Below are 12,291 nucleotides of genomic sequence, written 5' to 3'. Positions count from 1 at the left end.
TAAGCAAATAGTTTCTCTCGATACAGTACAATTTCTATATAAAACATTTTTTTTAAAGATTACACATTTTAGAAGTTATTCGGGGTGGACAAGTTATGACTCACCCTGTATAGAGGGCAGGGCAAAAAAAAGTAACGATAAGATATATCCGAAAGTAACAATAATTGTTTGGTGATCTTCATTGATCTCGAATGACCTTTAATGATAACATCCTATAATCGCCATAACCGCTGCTGTCACATAGCGACAAAAAAAAAATAGCATCCCATTTAAAAAACTAGAGATTTCCTTAAAATCTTCTCTACCCCTCCACCCACGTAAAAGGTATTTGCATCACATTATGCCCTCCATATCATACAAGTTTATCATACAAATAATAAAAATATCCCAGGTGGATAAAATTTTTGCCCCACCCTGTATATTCATGAAAATGTTATTCCTATGAATAATTCTTTTTTCCATTTTACTCAAGAGGATTTTGACTTTGAAAGTAATGTCGAATGCAGAAAATTGTTTGTAGAACGTGTATATAATTTATAAGTAACTGTTTGCACAAATATGTGCAAAAAATATCATCACATTTATTAAAGTTTACATATTAATTTTTCACGCGTGATTTATTTGAAATGTCAAGTAAACAGTGTTAGCGCAATTTGTAACTCGTTTCCTAGATATGCTTGATTTTGGTATACATTTTTGGGTACGGACCCCATTGCGCCCCATTTCTAGAAGGCCTTGCTACTTCCCTGGGACGTCCAGTTTACGTCTAGGTTTCCCCACCGCGGAACCCCCGTGCGAGGGTGGGGAGGCTTGCCATCGCGCGGCCTAGGCACTGTATACATTGCCCATGGTGAGTAGGCAAAGTGTTAATAGAGTTGTAACTCTGGAATCACAATAACATCATCGTTCATTGTGCAATGCTATAATCTCCAATGATTACAGTGTCAGCTGAGATGGAGTCGGAAGCAGTCGTTTCTCACGCTGCCAGTATGGGAACTCGGTTTTATGATGAACTTAACCCTCGGACAGCGAATAGTTTGATCCAGAGTAATAGTATACGCTCTTACACACATGTTGGAAGGAAATTTTAAGTTGTATTTTTAATTGTTGTCATGAGAATTATTACAGTTCTGAACTATTTGGAAAAAAATTCAGTTCTAAAAGGAGTTTCATAAAATATTTTATTTTAAAAAATAGAAGCCTATGTATAGGGTGTTTGATAATAATTGGTAGAAAATTTAAAGAGTTATTCTACAAGCTGAAATAAAAAGAAACTGAAGAATAAAAAAAATTGCGTTTGAGGCTTCACAACTTTTAGATATTAACAATTAAAAATGCCCCTGCCGTCCAGCAAACCTCCTGAAACCTGCCAATACAGAGCAGGTCAAGACACGGGGAGAGTAGTGATTCTCAAAACAAAACCAAATGGCCGACAGATTACGTTGTACAAGTGGTAGAGAAGAACGACCCTGCGATATTTTATAATAATGAAAGCAAATTAAACAATACTTATTGCAATAAATGCAACGTCAATGGGCAGATGTTTTCACAAATGGTGAGAATTTCATTCGTATTTTTCATCTAAGAAAATTTCCGAGAGTTCAGTAAAAGCACAGGCGTTATTCTATATAATTCTTAATTCTTACAAACTGAATCAGTGTTGCTAATTTAATTTAGCAAGAAATTTAATTCGTTATTTTAAACTCAAAGGGAGGTTCTCATTTGCATAGTAGAAGACATGAAATTTATTTTTCACATATTTATATCTTTTACGCTTTCAAAGTATGCTTGTAAAAAGCTTCTCCAAATTTGATAAATAAAAGAAGTTATGAAAGCTCTTGGATGAAACCAAAAAATTGCCATCACAAAGTTCAACTGAAATTTTCCTGAAACCGTGTTTTCAAGCTGTCACGTGATATTGTCTCTTCAGCAAAACACCCAATGGAACATTAGACTTTTTGGAAGAAAAAAAGAAAAGAAAGTATTTAAAAGTAGATAAGTCCAGTACGAAATTACAAAAAGTAATATCTTTCCTCAGCGATAAATTAAAGAGACATAATGAGAACGCGTTTATAACCTGTTAAAAATGTAACTTCTCTGTTTATTTGAAATAAATTCACATTGAATTTAACGATGGAAATTAATACATTGAACTAAATGTATGCACGATATGAATCAATTTCTGCATTCATTATACGTTAAGTTAAATCAAATGATACTCGTGCTATGCCAGAGTGAAAAATTCTTTCAATAATTCTCAATTAATTTTAATGCAAATGAACGACCAACGACTTTTGACAAAAAAAAAAAGCGTACACTCTCCAGCTCATTTGCCGGGGGCGAAGATTTCGTCGATTCGTGGATTCGATACATAGTATGTATAACTGAACGTTCGTGGTGGGCACGCAAATAAACAGAGTCGAATTTATAGAACTGGAAACTACGTATGTACGCGCCGTCGGTTATTCCTCTCCGAGAATCTGATGTTCTTCGACCAGGACGGTTCATCGATGTTCTTTCCATCGGTGGTTCATTTGTGAATTCGAAATGTGAAGTGGATATTAATATTCATTGGATAATTTCCAAGATTTTTAAATAAGTTTCAAGTTACATTACCTACTTCCTGGATTCGGCAAATATGACTAGCAAGCGTAGAATATAATTGGTAAGAAAATTCATTTTATTTGTTTTTTCAAGAAGTACGCTTTTTGTAATAATAAGTCTGTATTAAGTTTATAGTCGATGATCGATGTATAAAAATAACGTGTTTCTAATTGACGGCTGGAATGATTGATTAAGAACAAAAGTATAGTCGCCGCAGATATATAACACGGTGCTTGAAAAATTCGGGTGCTCGTAAATTAACGCGGCGTGTGGCGACACCGTTTGATACAGCGCCACGCAGGGGCGTATGCGTTCTGCAGTTTTAGGGTTCCGTTTAAAAAACCGAAAAGATTGTGTTTAATATTTGGAATATTTGAAAGAATTTTCACTTTTCAGAGTACATTGTGTAAGGTAAAAACGGTCAGGATAACGGTGGCGAGCGGTTGAATAAGACTAAACGTGGGCGGTTAAACAGGGTGAATCCTTGTATTTTGAACTATACTGCACGAGTGCTGATACAATTCTGTCCTTCCTGAAAAACCTAGTCAAGAGGACCCCCTTGCCAATATGGCCTTTCTTAGCCTTGAGGCAAAACTATCCCTAGGAGGGGGAAACGCAGCAGAAGACTGCACATGGCCCACTCAAGCCTTCGCTTTTTGGACTTTTCTAACAATTGAAATGGCAAAATCGATTGCACATTGACATTGTATTAGATTTATGCAAAAGATTCCATCGTTTGTAAATCAATGGTACTTTTCTTTTATAAATTTTCACGGCAGTAAGTATATAGTATTGATATTTTTTTTTCAAAAAATAAATACACATTCTCCAGGAATACACGATGGGAACTTTTGCACAGACCTAATATTGTACCGAACGACAGTTCAAACTCTTTATCTCCTTCAACGCCTGAATGGCTGTTCTGACACCCGAAACGAGTGTGTTTTGCCACCCGACTTTTTCAAGGTCCACGCTATGTGTATATCGGCGGAGACTATAATTGAGAAGGCATGTTCGAGGTCACGTATCTGTGCAGTAAAATATACTATTTTCGTGGAAAAATAAAAGATTCTAAATTTGTGATTTTAATTTGATCTGTATTTTTGAAATAAAACTGTGCTACTTTCTAAACAGTCTTATTGAAATTTTCTTCATTAAATATTGAATAAAATCTTCAATAGTAATTTGATCTTTGAAATTATTACGTGTATGTGTAAAACAATTTAGAAAGATCTATAATGATACGTATAGATTCAAACTTTGAGTATAATTGGCGGAAGAGCCGTGGCTTGGTCGTAAAATCACACAGGCGTGAGAAAACATGAAATCCGATCGCCGTAACATCAGTTAGGGTGAGATAAGAAGCTCGAGCCTCTTTCAGGCCCGTATGAAGACAATTCGGCACCGATTCTTCAATTACAGTGTAGAAAACTTGAGTGTCTTTTTACACGGTGGATGTGGATCCATAAAAATGGATTTGCAGCAAAGCAAAGAGCAATTTAAAACACATAGATGCATTCAATGAAAATATTTTATTCGAGAAATATAGAAAAGAAGAGTTAATGTGTCAATCAATGTGAATATTCTTCAGGATGGATTTGAAATATTCGTACAGTAAGTTCAAGTAAGTAGAACGTGTTAAAAAATCGTGTAAAGGCTAATCGTGCAAAAAAATACCGTACAAAAAGAGACTCAGGTGTACTTAACAAATTTTATATAGCATACGGTTTAGAAAATTTTAGATTTAGAAATATTAATTTAAAAGTGAAATATTTTCTAAAAAAAAAAAAAAGTGTCAAGATCCTAAATGATAAAAACAAGAAAAGGTATACTGATTCAAAGATCTGTACTGATTCAGCCGACTGTCCAATGATTCACAATTTTCGCTCGGCGCGTTTGACTTGAGATTCGAGGGGCTTCTGTAAGATACGTACGGCCCTGCGCGCGGGGCTAGATCAATTGATGTTTTCACTTAACGTCGTGATTTACGACCGCGCTATAGCTCTTCCACCAAGTATAATTGATTATTTCTTCAGTATCAGGTAAAATTTTATCTTCTTTTTAAATACTTTCTCATTATATTATCTCTCTGTTAGAAGCATTAGCGACACTATCGTGTACACACGTAATTTCTGGAACGTACTTTGTGGTTTACGTTGAACTGTTTATTGCACTTTGACGGATAGACGACCTTTTGTTTGATGGCTACTGTTATAAAACGGTGTGACGAAAATTACAAAGAACGTGACTATTGGTTTAGTAGTTATATACGTAAACTAACGAAAGTTTCTCAAGGTAAATTCGGTATATTTTTATTAAAGAAAAAAAAAGGGGATATATTTCGTAACTGTAATGAAATAAAATTACATTTTAATTTAATTATTATATTTAACGAATTAGAAAAAATAAACATATCAAACTCTTTACAATTTTGTTACTAAATATAATGATTGCTTAATACTTAAATAATGGTTACACATATGTAGGTATTCATTTCAAGAAGAAATCGCCTTCAATAATTCTTCGTTATTTAAAATTTCTTTATAAAACTGACCATAGCTTACATTAATATTGTACTTGACAATTAATATATTTTTCAAAGTATCTAACCCTAATTAACTTTTTTCATGGTCCAAATTTTCTTTATTATTGAAGACACCCTTTCATCTTTCTACTATCTATTGAAATCTTTCGAAACCTACGGAAATCTACTCAATTCTACTGAATTTTACCAAAGCCTACTGAAATCTACAGAATTTTACTAAAATTTACTGAATTCTACTGATTTCTACTGAAGTCTGTTGAAATCTACCAAATTCTAATAATATCTACTAAAATCTACTGAAATCTGCTAAATTCTATTAAAATCTACTGTATTCTATTAATATCTATTGAAATATTTTGAAAACTTCGGAAATCTACCAAATTTACTAAATTTTACTATAATTTATTGAAGTCTACTGAATTCCAGTAAAATCTATCGAATTCTACAGATGTCTACTGAAATCTACTAAAATCTACTTGCTGAATGTCAAGCAAGCCTCTTTGTCACTACAAGTTCAACACAAAATTATTTGACACACAAAAGTCATTACAAAATCTTTAAGATCCTAAAAAAGATATTTATTCCATAATCCAGAAGTATAACAAGGACACACTAACTTTACCGAAGAAATGTAATTTACATCACACAATACTCTCTACACGAACACAACGGGTATCCTAATAATCACGAACTGCAGTGTATATCTCAAGTAATACTCAATGAAAATCACCTAATTATCAATCAACGTATAAATTGTCAATTCTTTCCAGCTCAAGTTACAATGAAAGATTAAAAAAGAAAACACCTATTATTCACCGAAAGAGAGAGGGAGAGAATAAAAAGGAAAAGACAGAATGACAGTTAAAGTCCAAAATCCGTTCGGAATCTCCAAACAATCATTAAAGGGATATAACGATTTTATGTTTCAATGAACGCGGTTTCGTTTAAATTGCACAGTCGGCGGTGGCTTATATTTCCCCACGGAACGGTTCTTATTTCCAACCTATTTTCCAATCAATTTTCCCTCGCGGCCGATCCTTCCCAAGGGTGTTGTAATACTCGCCTCGGTCCTCCTCCTTTCGCGTGGATTATAGAAAACTAGTTGTCGAGTAATCAGTGGCTATGGCAAGCGTAATTGTGTGACGCTGCATTCGTAAACCTTCAACCCTGCCCGTCGTAAATTTAATAACGCAAAGTACCTATTGATTGCTTTCGCAACGTCGTCCGTGGGCTTACACACCGATATGAAAATATTTACCTAAGACTCGCTACCAAGTATAAAATAAGAGAACCACTGCAGACGTTCCATCTTCATTCACGTGGATAATGCACGTGTGCGTACGTGGATTTCGTGTAATGTACTATATAGTGTTTGCACAACGTGTGAAGTAGAAAAGGAAATTCCTGTGGGATTTGTTGAATCTTTGTGAAATAATAGCTTTGCGTAGGTGGTAGCTTCGATGGATGTAATTGAACGCCATGAAACGAGTTTTTAATGAGAAACCAAAAGGAAGAGTGGAATTGTGACATAATGTATTAGGTCCCCGACTAGAATTTCAGTTAGGCATGCCTAAAGACGAATGTGGGCCTAATGCCGAAACGATTAGGCACACCTAAATGCTGCAAGCCTAATCGTTACCGCATTTGGTCCTAATTCGGAAAGAATGCTGCATGCCTAAGTTGGGCATTCCTAACAGTTGCCATACGTGGCCCAAATGAGGATGGCTGAGCGCACGCCTAAGTTGGGCATTCCTAACAGTTGCCATACGTGGCCCAAATGGGCGTGGCCGAGCGCACGCCTAAGTTAGGCATTTCTAACACTTGCCATACGTGGCCCAAATGGGGGTGGCCGAGCGCACGCTTAGGTTGGGCATTCCTAACAGTTGCCATACGTGGCCCAAATGGGCGTGGCCTTGCGTACGCTTAGGTTGAGCATTCCTAACAGTTGCCATATGTGGCCCAAATGGGCGTGGCCGAGCGCACGTTTAGGTTGGGCATTCCTAACAGTTGCCATACGTGGCCCAAATGGGCGTGGCCTTGCGTACGCTTAGGTTGAGCATTCCTAACAGTTGCTATACGTGGCCCAAATGGGCGTGGCCTTGCGTACGCTTAGGTTGAGCATTCCTAACAGTTGCTATACGTGGCCCAAATGGGCGTGGCCTTGCGTACGCTTAGGTTGAGCATTCCTAACAGTTGCTATACGTGGCCCAAATGGGCGTGGCCTTGCGTACGCTTAGGTTGAGCATTCCTAACAGTTGCTATACGTGGCCCAAATGGGCGTGGCCTTGCGTACGCTTAGGTTGAGCATTCCTAACAGTTGCCATGCGTGGCCGAGCGCACACCTAAATTAGGTGGAGTGGGGCTCTCAAACTTATATGTAGGAATATTTACAGGCATCTCAGTGTCGGACGTACGCTTGCGTGAGAGCTTTCAACAAGATAAAAGTTTTTACAATTTAATCCATACAGTGTCTTGATAAGGTATTCCTCGTGAGATTTCATTAATGTCTCCCAATGACAGCCTAATAAAGCTATTCTAATATGGGCCTAATGCGGTTGGCCTCATTGGGAAAGCCTAATGCGTCCCTAACTCGGCTTTCCCAATTAGGCGGTCGTGAATATTCCGTGTTACATACCGCATGCGGGCCTAACAGGCAAATTAGGCTAGCCTAATGCGCACCTAATATCTGCCTAACTGAAATTTCTAGTCGGGTCTATATGCAAAAATTTTCATCGTTTGTAAAAGGCACTGAAATTTTCACCGTTGGTATTATATGCAGAATATAGTATTAATATTATATTGTTATCTATAATAGTATTCTTCTGACATTTGAAAATAAGAATAAAAAATAATTTTCTTTATGTTATAAATAATTATTTGTAATTTATATTTTGTAAATTTTAAAAGTAATTCGCAAAAATGTAAAAATCGTCTACCCAGAAAAATAGGTTTAATGGAATTTACCCTTATTAATCTATAAATACCTGTTTATTTATTAATTTTCAAATGATTTGAAATATGCAATATTTATATGCATGAATTTATTGATATGACAATTAGAGTTTGTAAGTTTATAAGTGATTGTATTAATCGATAGGCATTACCTAAAACATGTAAATATAATAAAAAATAAATAAACATTCTTCAAAAAAATACGATGAGAATTTTTGCATAGACCTAATACAATATGAAATTAGCTGTTTGTATATGTGTTGCACTTGAAATTCAACTTTTTACCAATCAAATTCACCCTTTTGCAAATCAAGTTTTTCTACAAAATTGTTATCTCAAGCTTTCGTAATAAAAGTAAAATCAACTGTAAATTTATTGTCAAGAAATTCAAAATTTTATTGTTATAATACAAAGATGTACATGAAATACTTATTTAATAGTAATTAATAGTAATTCATTACATATGGAATTCACAATTAAACGTCTTAATCGAATGAAAATAAATCACCCACTAAAATTATCACAAAGGCAAATTAATAACTTTGAAAATGTGTTGCAGTACCAATCGTTATATGTAAACTCAACATTACTTCTTTTTCTTATACAGTAGAGTAAAATCAGAGCAATTTTCATTTTTCACTAAATGGCTAGTCTTCAGACAGGCCTCAGTTATATCGACATTTAACTTAACTGAAATTCCTGCAATTTACGGGAAATATAGTAATTTCTTTGAAACTGTGAGTTGAGGTTGGAACAAAATATAAATAAAAGGGTGAATTTGATTCGCAAAAGGGTGAATTTAATTTGCAAAAGTTTGAACATGGAGTGCAAAACCTGCAATAATGTAGAATACAATGAAACAATACAATGTGCTACGTGATAAAACCGTGCAGAGGATGAAATATAGAAATGGGCACCCGGTTGCCTACACAAGGGTTAATGGATGCCGTCACGATAAAGGTACATATTGTCGCTTTGACGCAAAGAAGTTTTCACCACATTTCCTTGTATCTTCCACTTCAGAAAGTTATTGTAATGATAATACGGATTGCATAGACCGAAGCGCGCGATAATCCAAAGGGGCCAAATCTGGTGAATAAGCCGCGCAAGAGGGTATAGTCGGTGCAAGAAATACTCGTTATTTGAATATAAATCCAACGTACCCCTAAAATTACTCCCAAAGCGAACTACACTTCGTTCAAAATAAGAATAACCTCGCTCTCGGACCGATTTTCGTCCGTTCTGCGCATAGACAGAGAGTAGGCGGTTAAGTGGGGGGTTTGGACGTTCTAGTGATTCTAGCCCTGCCTTAGACACGTTCCGTGCGTGAAACGAGGTTATTCTTATTTTGAACGGCCAATATGTTTTCTGCGATGGAGCGTTACCACGAAAAATTCAACGTCCACGCTCCACTGCAAAAAGCATAATTCGATTTATATCCACGCCTGTTCACCTTACGAATTATTTGAGTAGTGCATTGGACTCACCGTCAACTGTCGAGAAAAATACCGTTTAACTTTTATCGCTATGTCAATTAGAAACAGAGATACGACGGTTTAAATTTAATTAGATATTTAAGGATACGAAGAAATTTCAGTCCAAATGGTACATTTAGCAACAGAGAAAAACCGAATTTGTGACTTAATTTTGCATTAAATTGACCTAATTTCCGTAAAGAAGTTGATGCTTTAATTTAAGACCTCGCCTATTTTTTCTTCCACCGACTATACCTTTCTAGCTTTAGAAGCTGATGTTATTGGTCGATGCAGCCTATCACGGAATAACAGGATAGGCCATCTTCATCCAGTAAATGGTCTTTTTTTCTCAGTTCCTCGTTTTCTCGTAACAAGTCTTAAACTATATTCTCGTGTCCCTCCAAATGCAAACGAGGTCGTTTCTTCCGACTGACGTTAGGTTAGGTACGCCAGGATTCACCTACATACGATTTCTTGAGCACATGGTCATCGTAATAAATCCACTTTTCATCTCCGATGATAATTTTTCATATAAAATCCTTTCTGAAGAAAGAAATGAATACGTTCTCCCAAGGCTAAGTATGAATAACATACAGCGTTGAATATGAATGTTATTCGTTGCTATAACTGAACTTCTGAAAGCTTACGGTTTTGCAGAAAACGTGATCCAAAATTAACGAAATTCTATATAAGAATGACCTCAGGAACGGAGATCAAATGTAAACATCATTTTTCTGGAAGCTTTTGTACATGTATTATACATATCAGAATTAGATGCAAAAACAAGTGTTTTTGTGCATTGTTAACAATTTAATTGAATTAATCTGATCTAAAAGATTTATTTTATTTTCTTCTGTTTCCTACAAATCGTGGAATTTAAAGATCGAACTTAAAACTATTTAGTAAATAAACTGTACATATGGTCCAAAACATGGTTTACATTCTAGTTTCAAGGCAGTATGACTTAAATTTAATAACAATTATAAGAACGTACATAAAATCTATATATACTGAAGAATTTTGATGATAATTATAAGTGAAAGCAGAATCTTCATTTTTTTAAATTTTCCTCCTAATTACTCATTTACTCAGTTAATTAAAAAGAAAGAAAAACTTCAATGGAAATACTTTACTAAAAAAAAGAAAAAATTTCTCCTTATGAAAGAACAAACCTCATAAATCACGTGTATTTATATTAAATTGAACTCTACCTTGGATTCTTCTTCTGGATAAATTCATCTGCCTGAACATTCCAAATGTTGTTTAAGAAATTTCATCGGAAGTTTATTTCGTTGCTTTTCTTTACCCTATCTTTGCTTCCTTAATTTAATACTTCCTCAAACAACCCTTTCTCAACGTTATCCAAAACACTACCACTTGTTACGACGAGTAACATTAAAAATGAAGAAATAAAATTAGAACAAAAATTGTAAAAGTTAATAATATTAATCCACAAGAGTATAAATTCAGACCTATTCTATAAGTTCTATACACTCGCGAACAAAAGATTGCAACAGAACACCTCAGTCTCTTTCCCACGTAAAATATGATTTATCAAATCGAAATAAAAGTAGCTTCCTTTTTAAACTTACATTAAACCAATCTCTCACTTATCTCAAGATACGTAGCGGTACAAAACTTTCATCTACATAAATGTATAACATTAAAAACGAACTACGAAAACATTTAAATCAACACGACTCCATAAACATACATACCGGGTGTCTTTATTTTTAAACAGAACACAGTGGAATATTTCAAAAGGAGGTAAAGTTATCGAAAAAATGTTCTTACAAAAATTGTTTGGTATAATAAGGGACACAATTTGGTATAAATATTTTTTTCGCAGTTGGAGTAGTGTGTGAGATATGAAGGTCAAATTAAGTTTTTTTAAATAGAACGCTGTATATTTCTGTTCTTCGTATTACAGCGTTTGTCGAGACGAATTCAACGAGGTGTCACACTAAATTATTCCGTTTCGTGGAAACTTGCAAAATCATGAAAAATTTGTCGCCCCTGTTCCACAAATCCGACAGATTTCACAGTTTTTCATAAAACGAAATAATTTCGTGCGCCGTCTCGTTCAACTCGTCTCAACAAACACTATAATATTGAGAATAGAGAAATAGCGTTCTATTTAAAAAATAAACTTGACCTCAAAGTCTCCCCCACCACTTCATCCGCTGAAAAGAAAAAGACTATTTATACCACATTATGTCCCCCATCGTACCAAACTACTTTGGCCTCTTCAGTCTCTTCTCAGACATTCACCCGTCTCCAGTTAGGAAAAACAGGGAACACCCTGTATAAGAAGAAGGGAGAGAAAATTGCTCGTCCATTCATTTTTATCGGAGCAACCTATTTTTGTTTTACAGTGCTTATCTTTTCGGTGACCGAGAGCAAAACCGTTGCGGAAACTTCCTTTATCTTCGGAACTGTTCTCTCTATCATGCGATCCAGGGGAATCCGAGAGGATGAGGAAGCTGGATGACGGCAGATGGAACGACCGGGTGATCTTGAATGTCGGCGGTGTCCGCCACGAGACGTACAAGTCGACGCTGAAGAAAATACCAGCGACCAGGCTGTCACGTTTAACGGAAGCTCTGGTTAATTACGACCCGGTTCTAAACGAATACTTTTACGACCGCCACCCGGGTGTTTTCGCCCAGGTGTTGAACTACTATCGCACTGGAAAGCTTCATTATCCGACGGACG

General features: G+C 35.6%; 1 protein-coding gene across 1 annotated transcript in view; it reads left to right on the top strand.

Moving 5' to 3' along the window:
• Window positions 1-12,050: 12,050 nt before the first annotated feature.
• The window catches only part of LOC108577461 (potassium voltage-gated channel protein Shaw-like), a 35,590-nt gene continuing 35,349 nt past the window's right edge, over window positions 12,051-12,291 (top strand). Inside the window, exon 1 of the mRNA XM_017940614.1 lies at window positions 12,051-12,291. This exon is cut by the window's right edge and continues 44 nt beyond it. Within this exon, the coding sequence (XP_017796103.1) occupies window positions 12,051-12,291 (241 nt within the window).

The sequence above is a fragment of the Habropoda laboriosa genome, unplaced genomic scaffold, assembly GCF_001263275.1.
Source record: "Habropoda laboriosa isolate 0110345459 unplaced genomic scaffold, ASM126327v1 scaffold734, whole genome shotgun sequence".
In the NCBI taxonomy this organism is placed as follows: Eukaryota; Metazoa; Arthropoda; class Insecta; order Hymenoptera; family Apidae; genus Habropoda; species Habropoda laboriosa.
Note: the sequence above shows the minus strand (reverse complement) of the source record. Positions and strands in the feature narration are given on the sequence as shown.